This window comes from Stigmatopora nigra, chromosome 10 (genome assembly GCF_051989575.1).
Source record: "Stigmatopora nigra isolate UIUO_SnigA chromosome 10, RoL_Snig_1.1, whole genome shotgun sequence".
Taxonomy (NCBI): domain Eukaryota; kingdom Metazoa; phylum Chordata; class Actinopteri; order Syngnathiformes; family Syngnathidae; genus Stigmatopora; species Stigmatopora nigra.
The window spans coordinates 12,239,315-12,266,401 of NC_135517.1; the positions used below are offsets into that span (position 1 = coordinate 12,239,315).

General features: G+C 36.4%; 3 protein-coding genes across 8 annotated transcripts in view; 2 read left to right on the forward strand and 1 right to left on the reverse strand.

Annotated features, from left to right (window-relative positions):
- The window catches only part of fhit (fragile histidine triad diadenosine triphosphatase), a 38,043-nt gene extending 25,412 nt beyond the window's left edge, over positions 1 to 12,631 (forward strand). For 4 of the 5 annotated variants that reach the window (XM_077726220.1, XM_077726222.1, XM_077726224.1 and 1 more), the window contains exons 5-8: positions 4,289 to 4,445; positions 5,664 to 5,693; positions 6,896 to 6,964; positions 11,935 to 12,631. In XM_077726220.1, coding sequence (XP_077582346.1) covers positions 4,289 to 4,445; positions 5,664 to 5,693; positions 6,896 to 6,964; positions 11,935 to 12,042 — 364 coding nt within the window. In that variant the 3' untranslated portion in view covers positions 12,043 to 12,631. The remainder of the gene's footprint in view (positions 1 to 4,288; positions 4,446 to 5,663; positions 5,694 to 6,895; positions 6,965 to 11,934) is intronic. The other variant, XM_077726225.1, reaches the window with a different exon arrangement.
- LOC144203032 (putative C->U-editing enzyme APOBEC-2) lies at positions 11,962 to 16,898 on the forward strand. Of its 2 annotated transcripts, XM_077726219.1 has the most exons (4): positions 11,962 to 12,046; positions 15,013 to 15,222; positions 16,146 to 16,370; positions 16,488 to 16,898. In XM_077726219.1, the coding sequence occupies exons 1-4, from the start codon at positions 12,039 to 12,041 to the stop codon at positions 16,789 to 16,791; spliced, it is 747 nt and encodes a 248-aa protein (XP_077582345.1). In that variant the 5' UTR covers positions 11,962 to 12,038; the 3' UTR covers positions 16,792 to 16,898. The 2 variants fall into 2 exon arrangements, with proteins under 2 accessions (XP_077582345.1, XP_077582344.1); XM_077726218.1 differs by lacking the exon at positions 11,962 to 12,046 and having other exon boundaries at positions 14,304 to 15,222.
- Positions 16,899 to 22,516: 5,618 nt separating this feature from the next.
- Positions 22,517 to 26,324, reverse strand: elf3 (E74-like factor 3 (ets domain transcription factor, epithelial-specific)). The gene is made up of 9 exons (XM_077726216.1): positions 26,177 to 26,324; positions 25,791 to 25,936; positions 25,036 to 25,269; positions 24,788 to 24,922; positions 24,352 to 24,483; positions 24,187 to 24,273; positions 23,979 to 24,095; positions 23,639 to 23,834; positions 22,517 to 23,448 (listed from the first exon to the last, which is right to left on the reverse strand). The coding sequence occupies exons 1-9, from the start codon at positions 26,179 to 26,181 to the stop codon at positions 23,337 to 23,339; spliced, it is 1,164 nt and encodes a 387-aa protein (XP_077582342.1). The 5' UTR covers positions 26,182 to 26,324; the 3' UTR covers positions 22,517 to 23,336.
- Positions 26,325 to 27,087: the final 763 nt, after the last annotated feature.

Here is a 27,087-nt window from a genome sequence, read left to right on the forward strand (position 1 = left end):
ATATTTGTTCTGTATTCAGTGAATGATTTGGTAGTGATGTAAATAATGCACATATAGAGCCCTTTCAACAATTGTATTGATGATGAACTATAACTGCAGTCATGCAGAGTGCTAACCACTCAAGACACTTGGCCGCTGTACCAATTATGTTCTTATACGACTTGTGTCCGATTGAATGGTTTCCTGTTTGTTATTTATTACTTTCGCAACATACCTAGGTAGTCTGATTGCAGGTTTGTTACAAGGCAAACATAAAGGCCTCTACTTCCATCACGAGGTTCAGGATGTATCTCTTACAGTCTTGTCTTTTTGTTACTATGTTAAATGATATGAGCCAGTATTATGTTACTGTTCTTTTACCTCTACACATTTCTTCCTCTTACACGTGACTTATTCCTGATTGAGTAATGGCCGGTCTTCATCTGTGTGCGACCATTTATTGATTGATGAGCTAAGCTCTCTCTGTTGCTCAGCTTTTCAGCATGTAACTCACATAGCTGCCTTTTTGTTGCAGTTTTTCTTCATGCCATCCAATGACCTTTGATCAGCCATAATTTATCATTACAGACCAGAATATGTTTGTTGGAAGAGCATTAAAGTGAAGGTGAGGATGTCCCTATTTCAACTTTGGGTTTGGCACACAATGTGATTGATGTTATAAATTGCTGTTGTAATACCTCCTCCATACAGTCCTTTCCCATGATTTCTGATTGACTGGCAATCTCTTTGTTGTCAACACCCATGGCAACATGTGCATTCAGATAATTTGGTGGCAAGTTATACTGATGATCTAAGACGGGCCATATTGGTTTGATATGTAGATGTACCTTTTTTAAAATAAATTTGTCTCGAAAAGGGACAATCCGAGTTAAGTTTCCCTGATGTTCTCATAGTATGGCTCTTTTTGAATAACCACTGACAGTTAGTTTAAAAGACCATCACATCTTCTCAGTCACTGCCATATATAAATGACTTTAGTCTTGCTCAGAGGCACAAAGCCTGTCAAATCTCAATAGAGTGTAATGAAATGAAACTCTGATTCAACTGCTTTTTTTCTGTCTACCATGTGGGAATGATGTGTGTTTAAGCTGCAAGTGTTTGAGTGACTTGACACTTTTGTGCTTGAGGCACACACCCAATGAGTGTGAGTCTTTGTTCTTCTGAAAGGAACATGACAAGGAACAATTATTCTTCTGAAAATCTCTCCATCCTGCATGCCGGAAATTTAGCACGTAGATCGGGCGAGGCAAAAAGGTTTTGCATTGGCAGACGTCTTTTGAATGCAGGATTAATTATTGAACTTCCATGCAATGTGCTCTTAATTTCAGATACTTAATCATTTAGCTCTTTTGTGGATGGACTTGGATTATCTTGCTGAATATATCCTGTCATATACGTCTGTGTGTATACGTGTGTGCTCGCATGCTATACTCCTTGAAGAACACTAGGGTAGAAGCACTTATTTTAAATCTGTGGCAGTGCCCGATATTGTAACTAGCTTATTATTCCCCCTGGTTGTAGCGGTCAATGTGAAATTTGGTTTAAATTACTGCAGGCACACCTAAGCATGCATAAAAAATAAATGCACTAAAATAAAAAGGGACTCACAGCCAAAATGGTGGCTGTCTGGCTAATAACAGAGAAAAAAACTAACATCCACACAATTGGGATATCACGTGCTACAGTGAGTCTGTGGTTCATAAGTTCAACCATGGCATTTCTTTTCCTCAAGGTCCATAAGACTTGTAAGTTCTGGAGAGATGGCAGGTGGCACCCAATTGGCCTTGTCAGCAAGGGAAATTATAAGTCGCAGCCTTGTCCTTGGCAGTGACAGTAAAGTACCAGATGGTGATGTTCTGTAAAATGAACTAATGCATAGAGTGTTACTGTACGTACAACATTTTGGGGCATCCGATGGTGATTCCTAAACCATGATCCAGCCTTCAGAGAAAATTTCAAATAATAAATGGTTACAAAATAGAATTGGCCACATTTAGAAATCCACAGCCATTGCTTGTTTCAATAGTTTGTTAAGTTTGTCCAAAATGTTTTCCACCCTTTTGTTTCATTACATACTGAGCTGAAAGCGATGGGCCAACCCAACCTATACGAGAAGCAACATGCGTGACAAAAGACATTTATTGCAGTTCTCAGATCCAATTTTGGCCTTACCTTTTCAGTCCAGATGTTGGACTATTGATTGATTTTGTAACCAAACTACAAATTTCCAAAAGTGGGTTCATTATTACCTCAGCAAACCAAGTTATAGCACCAAATATCTAATAAATGAATACGACATTAACTATGTAAATATATGACTTAATTTGGGGGAATTTCTCGTGCAGTTTCATACGGGAAAATAAGACTAATCTCCAAAGCGGTCTTGCTTATTCATTGAAATATCCTACACAAAAAAAAACGTTTCTGGTTAAATCAAATACATTTGGCCATGCTCTGTTCTTCATTTCATGTGAGCTACATGTCATTTTCCAGGCCAGGTTATGGTGATAAAAGCCATTCAAGGCCAGTTGTAATCAGCCAGAAAGAGAAGATTGTTGCAGTGGCAGTGATGGATATTTTTGTTTTGACCATCTAGGATTTTAAACTGCTAGGACAAAGTGTATTTTGATTGATTTGAGGGTCTGATGCCTTCATCATTGTTGTTATATTGTGAGTGTGTAGTAGATGCGTACAAAGAGAAAAATACTTTTTCTCCTCCGGCATCTCTTATTTGTGGAGCAAGCTTCTTTTACAATTGAATAACTAACACCAGTGTTACTTGCATTTTAAGAGCTGAGCGTGACTAAAGATGTGGTAACATTTGCTTATAATGACATGACACCTCAGTGTTACTATGGAAAAACATTGCTTTCCATTTTACATTTTAGTAAACAAGAATAAACAATTAATAAGACGACAGAATGCTGTTGGAAAAATAATTGGTCAGAGAATACAGATGCCTCCCACTTTTCACAAATAAATGGTTTAAAAATCATGTCTCCCTCTGACGAAAGTTGCAAACTACTCTTATCTTTTTTCCCTTTTCTCACTATATAAGTTGCTTAATACTTTTTTGTATACTGCGAATATAGTATATTCATTCTTTTATCTTCAAAGCTGCTTAAACTAAATTTATTTAATCCTATTCAGACCTATCTAATCTAAAATTAATCTTTTGAAATACATGACCCTGGTGACTGAATAAGGCAAAACAAAACACAAACCCTTAACAAAAGATATCTAATCAAGTTTCAACATCCATCCATCCATTCATTCACGGTTCCATCTTTTTTTGTAGAGACAAATCACTCTTTGTTAGCCAGAGACAAACCAATATGTTTAATTAAACTATCGAAAACGTTTTTTGATTGAAGAGTCTGTAAATAATACCCATGAAAAGAGAACATTTGAATTCTACATAGATGGACCCATAGCATTGATCCTGAGACCTTCAACTGTATTGTCTCATATCAGAAATGTGGTTCACATTTAATTTCACTAGAGGACATATTCTGATGTGCATGAATATGGCAAATGGAGCAATGCCACATTATCTAATTATAAAACTACTCTAGGGACATTGACATGAAGGCTTATTTCCATAGCCATGACTATGTATTTTATGCATACATGACAACTGTTGGACCTCACAACATGACCTACGCATTGGGCCACACTGCATCTCGATTGGCAGGCAGTGTTCCTAGCTAGGCGTCAAATGTTGCACGCACCATCTGTTAACCTCGGCACTAAACACAAAAAATTCCCAAAGTTCAGCAAATTATTGGTGTGATATTTCCGTGGCAATACGTTTGAGAGGTTTATGAGTGCATTCAAAGGTGAAAACTCATCATTAGAGGCAGTTTTGTTCCTATAAAAAGATGTTCTATCATTTTAGTGTACCATATTTTAAATGTCTGGCTTCATTAAGCAGCCCTCCTCAATTAGGTGTACGTACATTTATGTGTGCAGCTGCTAAATATCTAGTTCTATATTTTCTGTGAAACAAATTATCCAATGCATTTGGGCTACTAACACAACAAGGTTACATTGCCTGGGTTACACCGCTCTTGGTAGGTTTTTACTCAAAGATTTTGATGCTTCTTCAATTAGGTTCTTTTTTTAGCTAAGATGAAAAAAATGAGTTCCAGGAGTTGGTTTCCAACTGCTGGCACTTATTCAGGAAACAGATTTGTACTACTGAAGTGTTGTGTGCTCAAGATTTGAAAAATGCTTGCAAAAAGATCAACAATTGGTCCTTCTGCTGCAATTCAAATTTCCTTAATAGAATGTTTTCAGATGTTCTGGTTTGCCCACTGAGACAAGTGGAGCGTTTTCGTGATCTTCGACCTGATGAGATAACGGACTTATTCAGCACTACGCAGAGAGTTGCTAACTTGGTAGAGAAGCACTTCAATGCCACCTCGCTGACCATTGCCATCCAGGTAAAAACAAGAAGAATATTAACTTGATTGCATGTTTTGGATTTTTTTTTAGTACTGCATTGTTGTTCAAGAAATGTTTGCAGGTAACAATCTGTTCATTTCAAGTGCAGTTTGCGTTTTATGCTATAATTTGAAATGTGTCATATATCAAATTTTGTTACCTTTAAGATTATTTGGAAAACAACATCTTTACGATGATGTCCAGTGTCTCACCTTGACATACAATTTTTAAACTCAGAATATTCAAAGGATTTCGGATGTGACAAAAAGTATGAAGCTAGTTTTTTAGAACTGTACTTTCTATAATTGTTTTTACACCTTGATCCACTCTTCTGTCATTCAACAGAATATAATAGAAACAAATTGCAGAGCCATCTCTGACACCTACAACAACTGACAAATAGATAGGCTCTCACCTCTGATTGAAAGTCCTTTTTTGCATAACAGGTGATATATATGCTAATATGAAAATCGCACCTTGCCTACACCATGGCCCTCTCAGACAAAATTGTTTCTCGGATTTGGCAAGAGAACTAAAATGGGGTGGCGGGGATCAAAGAGCAACTTTTACCTTGATGTCCCTTACTTTAATTTGGAAATTGATCACTAAGATCAAGATTATTAAATAAGATCGTGACAGCTCCCCTTTTTCAGGGTACTCTTAAAATGCTATTCTCTGCTATATGTGAGAATTGTTCTCATCGCTCTGCCATTTTGTGAAAACTATCATCTGACTAATCAAGAGGTTGATGAATAGAAAATGCTTTCAGGCAGCGTTATACATTTTTTTTCTCTCTCCTTTTTTCACAGCAGAGACCAAACAATGGAACTCATCTTATGTATTTTTTAGTCACTCACATTGTGTGTGATGTTTATTAAAGACAAATTCATATCTTCTACGACCAAGCACAATGTAATCATTGTTAATTGTACATGCTTTCCTGATATTTGAAACATGTGCTGTCTAGTTCAAGATCATAAATGGGGACAATAATGAGCTTGCATGGCCTATGATCCTCAGCGCTCAATAGCCTAGGGCCTTACGCATGAGGGAGAAATGCAGCGTTAGATAAAAAAAAATATATTTATTTATTTATTGTATGCCTGTAATTAGGGATGTGCTGTAACTCATCAGAATATAAAGTCCATCTACATTATTCATTTAAATACTTTGGAAATACTGTCTCTTTTCTAATGACCTTTTTCTGTTTCCTCTAGGATGGCCCTGAAGCGGGACAAACTGTGAAGGTGAGAACTAAATAATGTAGTACTTTTGAATATGCCATGAGGGCTGCGCAATAGTTAAACACCATTAAATAACCATTGTATTTCCAGCGTCAGAATCTTGGCATTGATGAATTATTTACAAATGCATGCCAAAATTGTAAAATCAGTGGCATGAGGTCACATCAATTTAAGGATCAGACTGTGAATCTTTTGGAATTTACTTTGAACACATATTTGTGGAGTATTCTTTACTTAATGTAAACTTATTATTGGTAGTTATAAAATGTGTACACTCAGACATAATCCAAATGAGAGACATAGTGAGTATACTACACTTGTATAAACACACTGCCTGGGGTCTCCAGAACCACGACAGATATACTTAGCATGAAAGGTTGATTTAGATTTCTATTCTAGTTGATGGAAATGCAAAGCGCCAGGAAGTCATTAGGTTTTACTCAACAATCCTAGTGCCTTTTTATGTGTTATTGTATACAGTACTGTGATAAGTAGATGAGGTGAGATGTGTAAAGGCGAGTATAAAATAACCATTGTAATCATTGGAACTGTGCAGTAAAAATATGACCAGCAGGAACACCATTAGCAAATAAAGGTTATGATCAAAAATCAAATAAAACACTGACAATAAATATGTTGATGCAAGAAATGTGTATATAAATATACAAATACTAAACAAAAGAACAGACCAATGTATTTAACAGCAATTTGATATTGTTACGTTTAAGTATTTTTGTCAAGGATTTCAATTAAACAAATAATTAATTACCTTACAAAGGACCTAAGTATTTTGTAAATTAAAATAGTTTCTTAAGGACATTACAGTGCCGTCGTTTCACCGATGCAAATCAAAGGTAATCATACAGGCTGCCAAGTTTGTGACAGCAAGGGAATTGTTACCGGAAACAGCTCGATTGGAGCGGTGTGATGAAAGACAGTCAATTACGTTCTTAAAAGTGGAAGATTAAGGAGCCTCTATGGTGTTCACACTGCATGCACAGTAGAATGTAAGGCTACTCTCTGCTGATTTGTGGCAAAGCATGGCCACTGTTTTGCTTGTCTAACATTCTGTGACTTAATGACGAGTCTCTTTGGGAACATTCTGTCATAAAAATCTGTCAAATGATTCCTTGGTGTTAAAAATGCTCACTTTTATTCACAGCACAGTACCTAAACAACTGGCTTTTCTTTTTGTCTGCGTTCAGCATGTCCATGTCCATGTGCTTCCAAGAAAGGCAGCCGACTTTCAACACAATGATAGTGTCTACGATGAGGTAAGACAGTTTCTGTTTCTTTAAGATTTGTATTGCGTTATTTGGGATGTTCAAACTGTTCCACAAAGGCCTGAAGTAGGTGCAGGTTTAACCTAAGGGGTTTCTTGATGAAACAAGCAATAGCTGACAGCAGTCAACTTATTACGCCTGATTAATGACACCAGATTCATGAAAATGTACCCGCTTCATTGGTTGGAGTGAAAATCTTCACCCACTGTAGCCTTTGAGGACCAGTTTGGACACCCATGGTCTCGACTACCTATGTACTGTTATTTTAGTGCTCAGTTAATTTTTACAAATAGGCTTATAACATTGATTCATCCTAATCAAAGATCTACTCTTGTAATTTCTTACAACTGACATCATGCTTCTGATACATAATGCAAATCCAATTCACTACTCATGAAGTAATACACCTGTGGTTCCTAATAACTTTAATTAAACATCTGAGTTAGAACAAATATGATAGGCACTATATATACAGCCCTGAGGAACAAGACTCTCCAAACCAGTGAACCACAACATTTCAATAAGAAAATAATGAACACGCCTTTCAGGGTGTTTTAAATTTCGGTGTGACATTTTGAATTTGTAACAAGAGTCTGTAGCAAATGAATATCAATGACGTGCAAGTTTGATATGAATATTTTAATAACCGTGGCTTAGAAAAAATAATTTTACCCTACTCGTTCATCATGCCTGAGGGGAGATATTAAATGTGTCTTTCTTGGGAAGCAAATGGGTTTGTTTTTAATTTGCATGTGATCATAAGGGTTATTGGGAGAATAGCGGCACCCCGTTTACCATTTATACTTTTATATTACAATGACTAAACGAGAAGATTTTGGTTGTATATAAGTAATTGTTTCTGGTTTGAAACTGGGATATCACCGTTTTTCTTTGTTGAGCCGATGAAACTACAAAAGAGGTTTGTTGACTAAATAAATAAATATTCACTCCTCATGTATTTTGTTTAAGTGCTACAATATGCAATGTTTAATTATTTTATTTCTCTTTGCTTGTTTTAGTTGATATTTGTGGGCATCTCTTGAGGGATCCCTTTTTAGGGAAATAGTTCTTCGCTGTGTGCTGTTGCGGTCTGCAGTCTGAATTCTTTTAAAATAGTTGTAAATCACTAACGGTGGTGAAAAGAGAAATGGCTGGGGATTTATTTTGTATATTCTTATTTTGTGCACAGATAAATAGATATGGTGATATGTTAGAATGTAACGTAAGAGAGTCATTTAGCAAGATTGCTAGGTGATGAAGATTTCACTCCTACTAAAATACATTATTTTTGTTAATGGATAAACACATCATTAGAATTGTTTCTACAAAGAACATTTTGTTTTAATGACTTCAAAAGCATACAACCTTAGCTGATTCTCTGATTTACCCCTGCTATATTTCTCATTTCCCCTCAGTCCAGTTCCTCACGAGAGTTTTCACATTTCCATCCCTCCATTTCTAGCACTGTGAACTTAAAAAGCATCCATGTATGTCATTGTCCAAGAGGGACTGTCACAGTTGTGCAGGAGCATGGATGAGGACATGGTACAACCCTGCAGTTAGGCTGTTTTAATTTCTTCAGGGAATCCACAAGAGCCGAGCTCAATCAGGGGGATATTTTAAACACGTCTTTTCCCCCTATTTCATAACATGTCTGTGTTGTGCAAATGACTTTGGTCCTATACAAAAGGGAGTTGGGAGAAAGGCTTTGGGAAGTTCTTCCGTTTTTGGTCCCAAATGGGACTAAGGGTAGAATAGTAAACAGTCAGATAGCAAGAGGATAGCCTGCAATCGTTATAGAAGACAATGACAAACTCCCTAGCTGATTAATGCCTTCTCTACATTCGGAAATAGCAATACTCCCGTGGTGCAATTAGGAAAATTCAATGGAAAGGGTCTATGCTATACAATAAGCACTCACACATAAATAGTGGATGTAAGGCAAAGTTATGCAAAAAAAGGGTAACAAAGGTCAACGTGAGTTTCAATTTCAAATAAGACTGCAAGTATTAAAAAAAAGTTCACATTTTCTTTACCGATATGACACAATGACGATATCCCCAGTTGTCAGTCTTGCAGTTGAGGGGTGCAAATAAGTCTATTACATTTTTAAGATTGATTTACTGTCTTAATTGTGAACTACTTACTCTAGTAAATACTCAAAGTGCCCATGGCTTTTCTTTTGATAATTATCAGATATGAAGTGAAGAAACAAATAACGAAACATTAAGTGATTACTTGAAAGATTCTTGCTTTTTAAAGTTTGATACACCCATTACGTTTTGATTTCATGGTTTCTGCTTCAGGAACCAATTATAACCTATACTTAAGTAATATGGTAATTTAAATCACAGTCAGTTCAAGATTATGTCCCTCGATTGGTGACAAAGTTATTTAATAAGGTCTCACAGTCTGACACAGCACACTATATTCACCAAGATTACAAAAATTGTCAGACTAAAATATCAGATTGTTTTTTAAATATTTTTTTCTTAAAGTCATTCAGTGAGCAAGCTCCTTCATTGATACCGCTTTGGAACATTGAATCCTATATATTGGTCTTCAGTTTTTAATGGTTTCTGATTCAGTGGCATACCAATGATAAATCCTGTAATCAAGATTATCAAGGCAGAAGCAAAGTCATAATTACACTAAACTAATTCATTTTCAAACCTCAAAGGTCATTCAGTGTTTCACTTTTTCCACATTTATGTTGTGGCCTGGCAGTACAATAATTGACTGGTTAACAAATTGCCTCACAGTTTTGAGATCAAGGGTTCAACCGCAGCCTCTGACCTTCCTGTGTGGATGTTTTCACCACCTTGTAGAGTTGAAACCGTATACGTACAAATGTCCTCATCTGGTGTTACTAAATATCTCCCCACTGTGGTAATCCTGTGATGTGTCCATAGGTAGACTTTGAATGAAATCATTCAATTATGTGTTGTTTATTTTGAAGGACAAGGGTGAGTTGGGTTTTGGGATTGGCCCAATGGTGTTCCATACAGGACTCCTTAAAATAGGGATTTTCTGTTAAATCCCTCCAGCATGTTTGTTAGAAGTGTATTGATTGTTGGCCGCAGTATCGTGAAGGCCTTTTATCTGCTTCAGTTGTAAATGGTAGTGAGTTCAAGTCGACCCCTGGGTCGCCATGTGGGGTCACTGTTTAATGAAAGTGTATCCTGTTTGATGTATGATTGTGGCCTTGGCACTAACCAACACCAAGGTAGCACAGGAGAAAATGGGGTTGTGAGAGGTTAATCATCTGCAATTTCTTCCTCTTTCTGCTACCTGATATTGCTTTTCCAACTGTGAGTGATTAGTGAGGAGAAGGGCTCGGCTTCTCCTAACAGCATACGTGTTGAATTTGGTGATTTTGATCCCAAACCACTGTCTCATATGTAATTACTTGCCAAATTTTGGAAGATTTAAAAAAATATATGATTATTGCAGATTTCTTGGTTCTTTCCTGTATCCATGCATTGTGAAAGGGACTATGATTCATTGGATATATGAGAAAATTAACTAGTATATAACATGACGTTAGATTTAGTAACCTGAATAGGCTCGCAATCATTAATCTTTAATTGACAGTAATTTCTTGTAAAGCATTCAGTGTCTTCTCCTGTGTGGCTGAATATATGGTACAAGGTACAAGTGGCACAATTCATGTGTCTTACAAATGTCACAAGTCTGATATGCGTTACTGCAGTACTGAAAATCAAATAACAAATTAAACTAGATACCCTCGTAGCAGACCTCTTCCGAAAGTGGGGAAAAATCCAATCCATATCGTATGATTTCGACTGCGGCGTGGACAGACCTATCAGATAACACATCAGTATGAGTCGAGTATAATTGAAATAAGTGATATGAAGCAGACACAGCCAGGGTTGCGCAAATAACCATAAAATAGGTTTGTGGATCAGCTCCTCTCCAACATATGCACCTACACGATCTACATTTGCAATCTAAATACATAAATGGTTCCAAGAATTTCAATGTATTTTTTCCCACTATATAATCTATTCCTTAGAGTCTCTTGAGACTGGCAGACTGAACTTCCAAAAGCAAATCATATGAGTGCTAATCCACACACAATAATAAAGGAAATAATCAACACCTATGCCAGCATAATAAATGTGGATTCTGAACTGGTCCAGGTTTGGTAGAGTTGCATGCTGCTATATAATGTTTTAGTATTGTATTGATGGTTTCTAGAATTGTGTAGTACTTTACACTGCATGAGTGTCAGGAGTTGTATTTTTTCGGGTTATCACATCACATTACTATGACAGGTTTTTTTTATTTTGAGTTGATGCTCTGTGATTTTTTTTCGTCCACACATCACGTGGGAGGTGTACAATTCTACGAGTGATTAAAACCCCAATCTTTGACATACGTAGCATATGATTTCTGAAAGGTGAGAATGGCTTAACAAATAAAGTGTGAAAAATGACTGATGCTGAGGGATTTACCTGAGCAGAAGGAGGATGATAATGGAAATGAGAATAAATTAGTCCGAAACACTTTTGAAAATGAGTTTTCGTCACCTGAAATACAAAGTATCCCCTGGGTGGTACTTTGCATGCTGCCCCAGCCTTCTTTTTTTTTTATAGCATTTACATCATGATGACATGGTGGGAGTCGATGGCCTATTCTCAAATCACAATTAATAAGCCTTTCACTGGTGTAAATTAATATTTGAGGCAGTCCACAGTCAATCTTAGTCTTAATCTCACACTAAATGATAGAATCTTGTCAAAAATTATTCAGAAATAACACAGTCATACCTCTACTTACGAACGCTTTTAGGTACGAAATGTTCTGTTTATTAATGATTTTTTATTTAAAATGAGTGACTCGAGATGTGAAAAAGATCTAAGTTATGAAATATATAAATAGTTAATAATCTAATTTGTAAGCAAATATTCCAACACTAATATCATTTTGCATTACAGCTCCAAAAACACGATAGGCAAGATGAAGATGTCCCCTCAAAGTGGAGATCAGAGGAAGAGATGGCAGCTGAAGCGTCCATTTTGAGGAATCATATTGAGAACTCATGAAAGGGTAAAAATAATCATAATTTTCATTTTGACTCTATTACTTGCTCTTTTTGTTTGACTGCAATCAGAGGTTGTAATGGTCAGCAGGAATTGGGATAAAAATCACATTAAGCTCACCTTTTATTTTCAATATTATCTTGGTATATTGTTTTGGTACATAACGTATTTATGATTTTTTAAAGGTATATGTTTCACATAAGATGAATGAACTATATAATTAATGTAACGTTGTCAGTTTCCTGCCTCGTTTGTATCCATTTACATTTAATGATGAAATTACTTCATTTCCTTTATTTTACTTGTGCAAGATTCCACAGAAAAGCGCATGCGTGATGCACAAAATGCCAACAATAATGAGCAAATCAATCTTTCCAAACATTGTGGCTGGTCACCTTTAGTAAATCTTATCTTGATAACTCGAACTACTCTTTGAAAAGTGCAAATCCAACCGAATATGGTAAATGTAAAGTATGTCACAAATATAAATGAGCCAAGCATATCAGTAATTTGTGTAGCATGAAGCACAGGTGATTTTTTTTATTTTTTTATGAATCATTAAATTCTTGACACGTGGAATGATCTAACTTACTATCTTTGTTATTTGCATAAGTCTTTGCTATGTCCTGGCAAATTTTTGCATTACATTGTACCTGATTGATGACTGGAATGGCGCATAGTCCCCACTCAGCCTATATACAGAATGTGCGTTAATGAAGCACATTATTCAGATCCATGCATTGTAATGATGCCATTGTGAGCAGCCCCTTGGATTTAAACTCGATGAGTTGACACTATCTTTATGCTCAAGGTGGTGTGGGAACTGACTTATATTTTCCTTTGCAAAATTGATTTGACAGTTTCAGCATGCATGTTTTTCTGGACATTATTAAACCTATAAGAATTTAAAACACATTATTTTAATCCCCATGCGGAGAGATTAAATCCTAAATTTTCCTAGAAGTGCTGAGCTAGACTAAAGCACATAACAGGAGAAGAACTTCAACTAAAACCATAAGTTTGGCTGAATTTTGCATTTGCTTCATTGGATCCTCTGAAGTAAGTAAATAAATTTTCTTGCTTTCTTTGGCTTGCTTCAAAATTAAAGCTACAATTCCCCATTGTAAGAGCAATGTTCTAGTTCATCTTTTGTATACATTTTTATGTTTGAATGGCGTGAGTCAAACTGTGATCTCATATAGAGCCAGCAGAGGGACCTGTCTACTAATGAATGTCAGCAATGTAAACATGGCAGAGATGAGGAACGGAGTTGTAGACATGCAACCATGTCATACATACAGTAACCCCTCGATTATCGCGGTTAATGGGTTAATGTAGGGTCTTTTTTTTCTTCTTCAGTGCTGAGTCCGAGTAGCAAGCGGAGGACAGGGGAGTGGCTTCCGCTTGCGAGTTTCAGCGTGGATTTTCAAATTTTTATGAACTTACAAAAAAAATCTGCGATGTAGTAAAATCGTGAATGTTGATGCCGCGATATTTGAGGGATTACTGTATACAGTGTGTGTGTGCATTTGTATGTGTCCGGGGGAGTATTTTAATTGAGGTTCTCAGCCTGTTTCGTTTGAAGAGTGATCATCATCATTGTGCGCACAAATGCTGGCCCAATTCAGTAAAGCATGAAGGCTTCTTTGATGCGACTCCCAAATGTGTCCTCCTCAGTTTCTCTTTTGAAGGGAGAGAGAAGAAACTCAAGAGGAAACATGAGACTTGTGCGGCACGAGGGTGGCCATGCTGGAGGAATGTAAAGGGGGATTTACCCATGGAAATGGCCGTAGTAGTGGAGAAGACTGTACTTTGCTGTGAATGTGAGACGACAGCATGCACTTGTCTCTCTCAAGTCAAGTGAGGTGAAAACATTTCTGATTCCTCAAATGGCTTAAATGCTTAGCACTATCTGACTTGCATCTTAACTGATAATTATAGGTGACTGTGAATGAAAAGCAGACCATCTTAAAGGCACAAAACTGTTTTTGCTACTAAGTATATAATTATTAAAACTTCAAGATGCCATTGACAAGATTGGCCCCTTTTACCACTGGGAACTGAATACTAAGTCTGTTTTCAACTAAATTATATCAGTTCAGAGACTGTTAAACTTTAATGATCGCTGGTTTTAACTTGGATTTCAATAGAGTTTAATATTTCACCTGAAGTTAACAGAACTGACCTATAGTGGATACTCGTGTGATGAAAGGCACTTAACTATATTATGTAATTTGGGGGACATACACAGTGCGTTTATACACACTATTAGTATAAAGATTAGCTCAGTTTTGTATACAAATATACACATGCATGCATAGGCAAACACTTTAAATAGAAAGGCCAAACAGCCACTATCATTAAATACACAGTCTCCATCTCAGACTCTATTCTTTTAATAGACGTGCTTGCTCTGTAAACTGCAGCTGCTTAAGTGCCTCTACCAGTGTTTGACCCTCAGAGACCTTTAAAGGTCCATCATGATAATTTTAGACTTAAGTTGCTGTAGATATATTTTACATTTATATTTGCGTTGGTTTTACATGCCAAACCGGTACCGTTTAGTTTAGAGCTTTTAACAAGGAACAATTAAGACCCAAGCTAAATTACTCTTGATTGGATTTAAGTCTTGCAATCCAATGTGAGATTCTGCTAGTGTATAATTTCAACATTATTAATTAAAAATGTTACTTCTGCCTACCTAAAAATGCAGAACTACAAGTTAGTTTGCTCCTCCCTTTCTTAGACCTCTGACCACCAGCCTGTGCCCCCCTCTGTCCCCATACCTCTGCTCTTAGTTTGTCCACTCTACACCATACTACTTTACTCTCTCTTCCACTGTGCACAATTCAATTGCTTGCTTGCAACTATCGGCAATCAGTCATTTAGTAGCTGCTTTCTTTATTGTTTCTGTTTTTAATCAAACAATTCTGTTTATTGTGGCCACCCTAAATCTGAGTCCATGGCTGACAGAATACAGCGAAGAAAGGACAAACAAGAAAAGGAATCAGCTGAAAAGACCAGGAATGGAAAGGAATTGAAGAATGAAAGAGAAAATGTTCAAGAAAATGGAGGGGGGACTTCAACTGAGCAAGTATCCACCAATGATGTAACAGCTAATGATGAAAATGGAGATCTTCAGGTTGAGCCAATTGAACTTCCTCCATTTGAAATCATTGCAGGGTAAGTCCATATGAGTGAGACATTTTACGATTCTTGAAATTAATTTAGCTGTTGTATCAAATGTGTGAAACATTTTACAGTTGTTGAAATTAATTTAGCTATTTAAACCAACTAGTATACACCTGGTAAACATTTTTTTTTGAGAGTAAAAAGGAAATGTTTAATGTCTTGTATCTTTTCTTCACTTTTTTTGCATCTCACATCCCTGTTTATATGGCAGAATTGAAATGTCATCCTTTGACGTGAATGTCAATTGAGTTCTTCCCAGAATATTTTGGCTGGAGGGTATGGGGGTCACACCCAACTCAGTAAATCAAGGAGCGAATGTGAATACACCAGATTATTTGGGAATTGTGTAGCTTGGTGTAAATTGTGAAATGTTGTTAGAACCCATCAGAAAAACACAGTCCACTTTGAATATGAAAATACCTCTCATTATGTAGTAGCAAACCTGTCGTCATTTTATACCTGTGCACCATACCAGTTTGCACACCAACACTTTAAGAAACAACATGTTTATTATTAGCACAAAAGCCTCTCGCTAAGCCTCTCTATGTGCAATTTGTTTTTTTACTGGCAGTGTTTTTTTTCTTATATTAAGTAGGATTGTTGCAAGACTTCATGTCTTCTGGTCATGAGAACGGATATAATAGGGAATTCTCACATTGGGTGTGTTTCTGGTACTAAAATGTAAGGTTGACAGATGTGTCAACATGTGAGAATACTTTGGACTAGTGTCTCGTGGCACACAATTTTTGTGCTCATTGAACATTTTGATTTAGCACTTTGAGTCATATTTTTTTTTAGAATCCTATTTATAAGAAACTAATAAAACTATTGAAACAACACAAACCATAGTTAACGTCTGGCTATATAGAAAACGAAGTGAAAATAACCTCAAAATTGTTTGATCTGTTGTACAGGGACCGGATTGATCCATTTGCATTCAAGTTCCAGTTCAAGAATGTGGAATACTCTTCAGGTCGCAATAAGACCTTCTTATGCTATCTAGTGGACAAAGGAAATACATCTAATGGGCTTCTTAGAGGCTGTCTTGAGGATGAACACAGCGGATCCCATGCGGAAGAGGCTTTCTTCACTCAGTGTCTCCCTGACTACGACCCTTCACTCAAATACACAATCACTTGGTAAATTTAATTAAACTATTCTCTTCAAATACCTCCCTGCATTTATATTTAAGGTGACCATCTTGTTGTATGTGGTAGTTGAAATTACCAGTGCTAAAAATCTTGCTTTTCTTTCAGGTACATGTCATCTAGTCCCTGTTCTGCTTGTGCAGCAAAAATAGTTGATGTGTTAAATACCAAGAAAAACATCAAATTGACCATCTTTGCTTCCCGGCTGTTTGAGTTTGAGGAACAAGAGATCCAAAATGGCCTACAGTCTCTACATAAAGCTGGATGTAAACTGAGGATGATGAAGCCTCTGGACTTTTCCTATATTTGGGATACATTTGTGGAGAATGAGGAACAACCTCTTAATCTTTGGGAAGACTGCAAGGACAGCTATGAGTATTATCATGAAAAGCTTTCTGACATTCTTCAGTGAGAACAGTAAAAATGTATTAACATTTAAAAAAAAATGAAAATAGTATTGCTTTGCATTTTAGAGTGGGAAAAAAGCTCCTAAATGGCAATTAAATGCTGTGGATTGGGTCACTTTTTCGCAGTAATCCCTCGAATAACGCGGCTTCAACGGTCGCACCTTCACTTCGTCTTATGTATTTTTTTTGTAAATTCATAAAAATCTGAAAATCTATGCTGAAACTTTCAAGCGGAAGCCACTCCCCTGTCCTCCGCTTGCTTCAAGGACTTAGCACTGAAGTGAAAAAAATAAATATATATATCTTTTTTTAAATAGGGGTGACCCTACTTCATTCATCTTCCATACCACCCATCCTCAAAAGGGTTGCGGGGGTTGCTGGAGCCAAACCCAGCTGTCTTTGGGCAAAAGGCAGTCTACACCCGAGACTGGTAGCCAGTCAGTCGTAGGGCACACAGAGAGACAAACGACCATCCGCCACCACGGGAATTGAGCCCGCGCCTGCCCGCACCAAAGTGAGGTGAGTGACCCTACTTCGTAGTTTTTCATTTATCGCGGCCATGTCTGGTCTGCATTAACCGCGATAATTGAGGGATTACAGGTTTTGCCGTACAGGTGAGTGCTACTCTAGTATACTTGTTTTGCTATCTTATGACCTCAGAAAAATCCCATACCAAGGTAACATTTTCCTTCTGAATTTCTTTAGCAATCAATTCTCAGATATTCTTGAACTATCTCACCTCTACCACACAAACGCTTCAACCATTTAAAAAAAAATAGAGAGATAAGAGAAGCACCGGCAGCTTATACTTACAGGTTTACAAAAGTTATTTGGCGAATACTATCCTGTCATCTGATGCTGAAAGGTTACCTGATCTTGTCTTATCAACTGATAGAACGGCCTGATGTTCAGGCCCTTCAAGTAAAACCGTCATTTAACACCAAGCATCACATTATCAGGACTTTTTTGTTTCCCTCCACCGCAAAAATGTTGATAAATCACAGACGTTAAAGTAAATACTCATTGTCATCACTTAACATGGAGGTCATGAAAGTGAGGATATTTTGATATGGTGAAACTGAACCTCTATCAAACCACACTTGTTTCTCTCTGTGTCAGTGTGTCTGCTGTCCACAACAGCTGCTATTGAGTTAAGGCGTTTTTACAATTGTCAAATGATCATCATAAATGGAGGCAAACTGGGTCGCTAGATTCAAATTTAACCTCGTGTGACATCTAAAAGCATTTGAAATACAGTGGCCACCTGTTCATACATGATAAAAAAGGGTATGTATTCATGCTGATAGCAAGCCAATATTATTTGATGAAGGCTATGTAGATGAACGAATATAGGTGCATAAGTCCTAACCTTCAAAATAAGAAATCATACAAGTTCAGGCCGAAGTATATGCACAAAGCTGCCATTTTTGGGTGTTTTTTTTTTTAGCAGTTCAATAGTAGACTGCAGCAACAGAATTGTTAATAAAATATATCTGATTTCAAAAATTAAAACTTATTTGAGGGCGGCTGAGTGCTTAGCACGTCGGCCTCACATTGGGGGACTTGGGTTCAAATCCAGGTCGGTCCAGGTCGGTTTCTTGGAAACCGTTTCAGAAACATGTTTTGCTTTTGCATTTTTGTCACACCTTATTGCCTTTGTCCGTCATTAATTTTGTGCTTTTGTGTAGCAACATGGAAAATTTTGCGGAGGTGAGCTACATGGTTTCAGGACAACATATACTGGTAATTGCTAATGTCTCTCTTGCTTGTCTGACTAACAAAATGTGGCAATGTATGTCTCATTATGTTCTTAACTGTCCATGTTCTCATGGTGCTCCAATGGCCTGAAATACCTGCCATTTAAGAATGTTAATAGTAGACCTAAAAGCTTGTTGGTGTCAATGTGAATATACGTCTGCCTCTGTTTGTTTTCTTTCCCATCATAAAGCAACAGCCATCTCAAAGGTGTGACATTGATTCGTCCAATGGAAACATTTAAGGTAAATATTCAAGTTCATTTATTCATTTTTCCATTTTATGCACAGCTTCACCACAGTATGGTTAATGACAACGTTACCACAATTACCTCACCTTTTCCACTCCTTTTTTATATTTTTTATAAACATTATCTAAAAATATAACAACTAGTAAAATTGTTTAGATATCTACATTTCAAATATGTAAAATCATGTTTGATAATTATGCTGCCCTGACATATACTCTATATAGTCTGTTAATTATGTTCCCAGCTATTATTTTACATACTGACATGACTTTTCTCCCAATACATAATCACTTATTCTTAACAATACTATCACCAGGAGAGGGTGTTATAAACCCAGAGAAAACAAATTCCAAATCTTATATTTTTAGCCATATGCACAGTAAAACCTCAGTGAGACAATAAAGCAATTAAGACAACACCCCCGCACAATTTAATTACTATTGCACAAGCTTTCCACTAAGGAGAACTGATAAAGAAAAATCCAATAGCGTGTGGGTAAAAAAAGCTGCTATGTGGTATTTCATTTTTTATATCCACATCCTTAAGATAGTTGAGAGTCTTTTGATAATGAAAAAATTCCAAAGTAATTATATTGGACCAAAATTAAAATACAATGTCTGATTTTCACTGGTAATTACTTTTTTATATTTGCAATTCATTATTCCATTTGCCAGATTCATTTCTGCCACTGTTGGAGTTTTCTTACAAAAACAGAGAGCGACTAAGATTTTTTTGAATGTGTATACATGTTCTATTCGTTCCTGAAGTAAGGCAATTTTCTTCATTTTTCTCTGGTCACATTGAGATGAGGAAGGTTTTGATTTTATTTGTGTGTTAAGAAGAATTGAATAGACAAATTATTGCAATAGAACATGAACTAATATGTATAATAGTGAGGAAACTTACCTCGACATTCCTATTTAGAGATGCTTAAACTCTATACCAAAGAAATAAAAATACTGCTTAATCAAAAACAATCTATTTTTTTTAAAAAGTGGATCACAATATAAAAAAACACAAAACATCTAAACATCAGGGATAGCATAATGTAGAGTAATCACAAGGTTGTTGTTCTTTGCACAATTAGATTTGAAATTAATCACTGTAAAAGTACAATTGTTATCAATACTTTTTTCCCTTTTCTGAAACATGACATGCTCAGACAAGAGGTTTTATTATCAGTGCTGAATAAATCTATTGTAACAATAGTTTCAGTCTATAGTTTAGATGAAAGACTACTTTGCCATGCTCATACATGCCCCTCATATTTATAAAATACATACCTATCAATAGGAATTGTTAAACTGGATCCAATCAATATTTAGCTGAATATGTTAAACCAAGTAAACCTGAAAACATTGGTAATTGGAAGAGTACTAGTCAAAAATAAACAAATTACCTCACTACATAGTCTAGCAGTGAGTCATAAGGTTTACTAGTCTATCCAGAATAATAATTGCACCTCTAAGGGTTGTTTATTTCAAAGATGTAGCCAAGGGACATGCCTCAATTGTCCTACCAGGCTGTAATTAATGCATTTTTTCCGCATAATCTGAGTTTTTTTCATTGCCAACATTTTTTTTTTTTAATAGAAGCTCAAGTCCACTGCTAGTGAAAGTCAAATCTGAAATTGTCTAGCATTTCCTTAGGGTGGTCATACGTCCTCCATTATGTAGGACAGGCCTCGATCTAAATGCATTGTCCTGCATCAAGCAGGCCACTTATGTGTTCTTGTTGGAGTTGGACCTGAATATAACATATTCTCTATACGCGGCGGTATTGGAGGGTTTATGTTTTTTTTATAAAGGCGTTGAGGATTTCGATTTTGAAAGGCGTTAAGTTGGGGTTTGATTTGAAGAACTCAACTCAGCATCAAGTTTTCTGGGTGTAAAATAGACCAGGTTAAGAAAAGTTTTAGTTTCCAATTTATTCCACCTACTGCTTCAACTTCTAACTGTACATCAACAACCACGTCGTTTTCCCATCCATGTATTCTGATTAAGATTACATGTTGCATTACCATGACTGTTGTCCCGCATGACCTTCCTTTATTGTTTAAGTAGTCACGAATATGCTGATAAAGTAAGTAGTTGAATCCAATTCCATGACAGAGGCCACTCCTTGAGCATAATCTACATTATCTGTTCGTTGCCCGGAAATGTTTATAACCTTTTACTCTAACAGTAAATGTTCAATAATCTTGAATCTGTATCAACAGGTCAATTTATAAATCAGTGAGGCAAAATAGGTCAATCACTGACTATATTTTTGCAACTTCAATTAAAAAAAATGGCAACTAACATCATATTTTGTCATTCCAGTTACATCTATAATACAAAAACGCTTGTATCCTGGACGTCATGGAGGTAGTTTGATCAAAACAAGGATTCTTATGTCAAGGGAAACAATGTAAATTGATTTGAAGTTATTTTTTCTTCCTGTGAAACAGTAATACTGTTTAAAAATACTCTTTTTAAAAGGTATTTTGTGTCCTGAAAGTAGTTTTGATAAAAATAAATATATTTCATTGTATGTTAGATAAGAATTTAGTATTAATAGGTGTAAGAGAAGTATGAGGAGGTGTGTAAGTACAGTTTCAGTGAGTTGGTTTTGTGGTTTTTAAATCGAAAGTATAACCTTTTAGCTTAATAATCAACCATGAGGAAGGACATAATGCGTTCCTTTGTGTTTATCTTGTGACAATGCAGTGAGGTCACAGCAGTAAAAATCCAACCCCTCCCTTTCCTGTATTTCTCTGGCACAGACTCTAACCTTTCCCGTAAACTCACTCGCTAGACAGGTATGTTGACCTTGAAGGAGGTCTCATGTTGTGTGTTTGCATTGAGTCTTGATTAGCAGTGTTTAACACAACAGGTGGACTAAAAGTACTCTAACAATTCCAGTGAATTACTTCAGATTTACAGAATACGCAGAATACATGCATGTAAATAAGAAGATCCCAACAAGGGCAATAGTGAAGTTACAAGTAGAAAAGACATTGAAGAAGGGAGAGGACTTCAAGTACAAGAAAGATGCTGATGTTCTCCTTTAAAAGTGATCATGTTGGATAGGATTAGAAATGAGACAATAAGAGGAACAGTGCTGTTAGGCGTTTTGGAGACAAGTTCAGAGAGACCAGACTTTAATGAGTTGGGTATTTCCAGAAGAGAGACAGGGACTTCATCAGTAAAAGGGTGTTAAGGGAGAGCCTGCCAGGGAATGGGGCTAGAATTCGACCTAGGAGATGATACATCGATGTAGTAAGACATGAAAGTGGTTGGTGTAGGCAAGGATGATGCAATAGACATTAAGTGAAAGTGAAGTGGAAAATCAATTCCCTGTGGCAACCACTCCCGGGACAGGCCAAACGTGTTGTACATCACGCAGCACTTTTTGCTAACTATAATCATTCCTGAAAACTGAATTTGCAATTATTGATCAGACTTAACATGGCATAAATTAATAACAATGAATATGGTGCTATAGACCTTCTATAATTGTGTATATGTACTTCATGTCCCATCTTTCTGAAGTTGATGCTCTAATTGACGCAGTCACATTTTTGTGGCCGTTGCGCCATATTTCCATCTTCATGCAAAAGGACTTAATAAGTGATTCATATTTAATATGTAGTGTAGAATGTTATCCCGAAACTGCCCCCCTACCTCCTTTTTTGTGTTACCAAATTCCTAAAGTTATTCAGTTGTCAACAAAGCAGGCAATCCTTTAACTAAAGCATTTGTTTATTTCCATTCTTCTGCATGTACACAACTCTAAAAAAAGTTACAAAAATATTTACATGTAAAATATTATTACTACAAAATACCGTTCATCAAACATGACTATACAAAGATCCTTGCTCCAATAGTGCATATATGTTGATCCAGAATGGATGACAATTTAATTGATGATTAATTCTATGGCAATCATCAAAAATATAGGACATTTTTCTGAAATATTAGCCATATATAATTTGTGCGATATAATTACAACTTCTATTCAAAACATTCTATAAAGCACTTCATAATAAGTGATACGAAAATACATAGTACACATTGCTGCAATTGCTCCGTTCATTTTCTATACTACTCGTCCACATTAGAGTTTCATGTAAGTTGGTCTTATCACAGCTACATATTGCAACATTACTATGTTTTTTGTTGTTGTTGTTTTTTTGCAACTCTTATTTTCAACGAGTTCAACATCAGATAGTTTAGTAGAAAGCATCTTCTGCTGGTCCAAACATGGAAAACAGCACAAAAGAAAACAAAAAAAAAAACATTAAAAATATCCATTTGAGTTGATGCGTATCTATTATCTATGATGATAATCAACCACACAAAAAAAAGTTATATAAAATTTGGTTCATAAAACCTACTGCCACCAGAAACACTGGCTTACATTTTCTGTAACACCTTCCTGGAAAGAGGAAGTTAGTGTCTTAACATTTGAACAGCATGATCTTCTCGTTGACAAGATAAGCCGGTAATTCAAGTTCTGAACTACTTTGGCTTTTTAAATCAACTGCCATGGAAAATTATGCTTTTACATGCCCATTCCTAACTCTTCAACTTTCCACCCACTGGAATTCTTTCCGAACTTGTAAACAAGCCGCCGGCCATCAACCCGCTCCAAGATTTCCCGCCTGTAGTAATACCTGTGAATTGAACAAATCCATTTTTCCATGTTCAAGATAAGACAGTACATTGATAATGTACTTTTAATGTTATTCATTGTATTTAATTTGTTGTAGTAGATCAATCCAAGAAAGTAGATTGGTCAGATGACAAGTAAGGTTGTAGTGTATTTTTTTTTCAATAATGTTGCCATGTTCCACTCGTACTGACCTCATAGCGCGACTGAGTTTCTCATATGTCATGCTGCTGTTCTTCTTCTTTTGGCCCCACATTTGAGCAACAGCCTCAGATTTTAGGAACTTAAAAACACCCTCTCGCCGGTCTTCCCACTTCATCAGGCCTTGGTTCTTTTCTGGATGGATCAGAATATCTCTGATGAACTCCCAAAGATGAGTGCCTCGTGGTACTGCAGACAAGAAACAGGGAAATGTAAGCTCCATGTTAATTATATATGTCAAAGATAAAAACGTATCATAAATCAAATATGTTTGAATGAATCAAATTTGCAGGTTTTTTTGTTGTTGTTTTAATTTCCATATGATGTTCATACCATGTTTGTTCTTCTTTGATGAATCATAAATACTGCTATGGTCTCTGCTGACTTTAGGGGGTCGTCCCCGAGGTCGTTTAATTTGTGAATCTGATTTCTCCTTTTTAATGTGCGTCTCTGTCAACAGAAAAAAAAACATTTTCAGATGGTTACTGACAACTACTGATACTAGATAAAGGAGTTGAAAGATTGTCAATTTTCAACTCACTTGAAATCAGAGGGTAGGAAAACTCTGGGTCAGATTCTCCACTGGCAGATTCTGGTGAGTTGACATTTGAAAACCCCAAGAGGCGACCTGATGAAATACATTGAGTTAAATTTTAAATCCTTTAATTACTCCAAAATGCATTCAGAATAGGAATGAAATTCTTACTATTTGATGAGGAGCTGCAGTCACTATCAGACAGATACTCGTCTTGAAGAGGTGTCATTGTCCCCATAGTCAGGCTGAGCAGCTCATAATTATTACCATAGTCATACTCCAATTTGCTGATTGAGTCTTCATCTGTTTATAGAAGAAGCAACCTTAGCATTTCACTTTTAGACAGTGTGTAGTTCAGGGGTGGCCGACTCCAGTCCTCCAGAGCCGTGATCCAGTCTGTTTTCCATTTCTCCCTCCAACAACACACCTGAATCAAGTAATTAGGATCGGCATGACAACTTCCTGATGAGTTGATCATGTGATTCAGGTGTGCTAGAGGAGAGGGATATGAAAAACAGACTGGATAGGAGTTCTTGAGGACTGGACTTGGCCACCCCTGGTATAGTTGATCTCAAAAAATATATATATATTTTAAAAATTCCTGTACCTTGACCAAATTTGACAGTGCTGATTAAAGGGAAGTTCATGTTGTTCATGTTGTCAGGCAGATTTAGGTTGAGTAGGAACCTATCTAGGAGCTGGCAAGTCTCGTTAAGCTCTGGTCCTGATAGACTGGTTAGTTCTGTGAAGTTGAAAAAAATGGGATTAGGTGGTCACTTTCAACTCAATATGACGTGGATTTGAGGTTTGCATTTGTAGATAAAGCTCATTAACATGTGAATATTGTAACTTTACCATATTTGGCTTTGTGTTCTTGTAGATTTTGGTGGAGATGTGGGCCAAGCTGAGGGCCAAATGCCATAATCATCTGGTCCAAGTTCATTTGGCAGATAGTGTTGCCATCCATGGCACAATAGGACAAAGTGAGGGTGCTTGCATCAAATTTGGTGCTGTCGGCCTGGGCGCTTATCCACTCCATAACATTCTCGGATGTCCAAAAGAGGGGATTTATCTGACCATACCAGGGACCTTGAAAGAAACATGGCAGTTTGTTCAGCATTGCAAAGGCACTACATTGAAGGTAAGAGCTTTCTTTGTCTTTGTTGAACTGAACTGGTATATTCACCTAATTAGACTGCAAGCGCCATTGAAACTGACTTTTTTTTTAGGTGTGTTTTTAACTTTCCAATGTATACATACTTTTCAACTCCAGCAAAGCTATTCTGTCTTTGCTAGAGATCAGTCTGCATCACTATTAGGTGGGGCTCTAAGGTCAGTCAGGAAAACAAAGACTAAGCTGTTCAAGCAATGAGGTGGCACCACTTAATGCTTATGGCAAGTTAAATATTGACTCTCTAGTAAATGATTAGTCCAGTGCTGTCTAATTGAATGAAGTCATAGGTCCAGGGAGAAATAGTCTGGCTAAATGAATCTTGAAAATAGAGGATGTTTATGTTGTTGTTGTTGAAAGGACTAAAGGTATTTGCTTATTATGAGCAGAGGCTTACAAAACTTGTTCAGGGAGATTTTGGAGATAGTGTTTCTCTCACCTGTGTTGGAGCTGTAGCCCAGGTTGTTGTTCTGTTGCGTGTTGAGAATAGATGTTTCGGGTACTATATCAGGAATTCCATGCTGGTACATGGTGAGGTTTGCGTTTGTCAGCACGCTACTGAGGCACTGTGACGCCATGGAAACACTGGATATATAAATACAAATAGTATCAAAGTTCAAATCTGAAAACAATTTAAACTTATTTAAAGTCAAAATAAAAGCCACTTAAGTGTAGAAAAACACTAATAATATAAGATCAAAATGAAAATACAGTCCAAGTTAAAATCTGAAGATAGTTACAGTTTAAATTCAATCAAAGTCATATTAAAAGCCATTTCGGTTTAAAGGTATGTTAACATTTGAAATTATGGAAAGTATGTTTTACCTCATAACAGCCACAGGATGGTATGAAACAGTTATAATCCAAAAGAATGCACCAACTTTATACTATTTGCTACTCTTTTGTATATGATGTCTACCTGGTTTCCCTATGAACACCTGCCTCTCTGGCAAAGATGCACCTGCCGCCTGAAATAGCCTCCTGCAAATTTTAATACTCCTATTCAGAGTGGGGGCGGTCTCAGGTGAGTTCAGGGGAATTCCACATGATGTTAGCCACGCCTAAAATCTTTCTCGTTTCATCCTCCGCTATAGAGCATGTTGATCAACAACTTTAACCTGCAGCTATATTTGCATTTTTTTACCAGTAAATAGGCTCATTAACATATTTTCTATTTGATTATAAAGTGACTCTGAGTTCTTAAGAAAGAAGGATCATTACACATAGCACAAATAATGTAAAACAGGGAGGATGTTTTTTTGACACCTTAATGTATATACTTATGTTAAATATGAGGATGTGGTAGACATGAGTAGGTGTATAGTTTCCATTCTGTGACAGTGTGAATACAATCAACTTTTTTTTCTTTGCTGATGCCAACCATTCCAGTTAACAGAACACTTTTTATCCACTTTTTTTTTTACATACTTTTTACCCAAATTGGAATTGTCTCGCAATCCTCTCAACATCAGAAATACATTTCAAATTTATAGTGAACAGTTTAATAATGCGACTACAAATTCCCTGAAATATGACATCAGATTTTTATATTGAAATTAAACTGAGAGTTGCTCCACTGGTATAGCTTGTTTTGGCCATTTTATCTAAACTTGTAACAAATCTAAAAATGGAGTCAATTATAAACTGTAAATCAAAACCCTAAGATCAACATTACAGCACTAACCACACAGTGTGGAACATTTAGTAATCAAAAGAGGTCAGTTTGGGTTCACGTG

What these genes read in the sequence shown, in the direction of transcription:
- elf3 (XM_077726216.1), bottom strand. An exon ending in ATCAAAGAAGAACAAACATG is followed by an intron (nt 23,835 to 23,978) that starts GTATGAACATCA and finishes TCTTGTCTGCAG; the next exon opens with TACCACGAGGCACTCATCTT. An exon ending in AAACTCAGTCGCGCTATGAG is followed by an intron (nt 23,449 to 23,638) that starts GTCAGTACGAGT and finishes TTCAATTCACAG; the next exon opens with GTATTACTACAGGCGGGAAA.
- LOC144203032 (XM_077726218.1), top strand. Translation starts at nt 15,002, where the DNA reads ATGGCTGACAGAATACAGCGAAGAAAGGACAAACAAGAAAAGGAATCA. An exon ending in CCATTTGAAATCATTGCAGG is followed by an intron (nt 15,223 to 16,145) that starts GTAAGTCCATAT and finishes TCTGTTGTACAG; the next exon opens with GGACCGGATTGATCCATTTG. An exon ending in CTCAAATACACAATCACTTG is followed by an intron (nt 16,371 to 16,487) that starts GTAAATTTAATT and finishes CTTTTCTTTCAG; the next exon opens with GTACATGTCATCTAGTCCCT.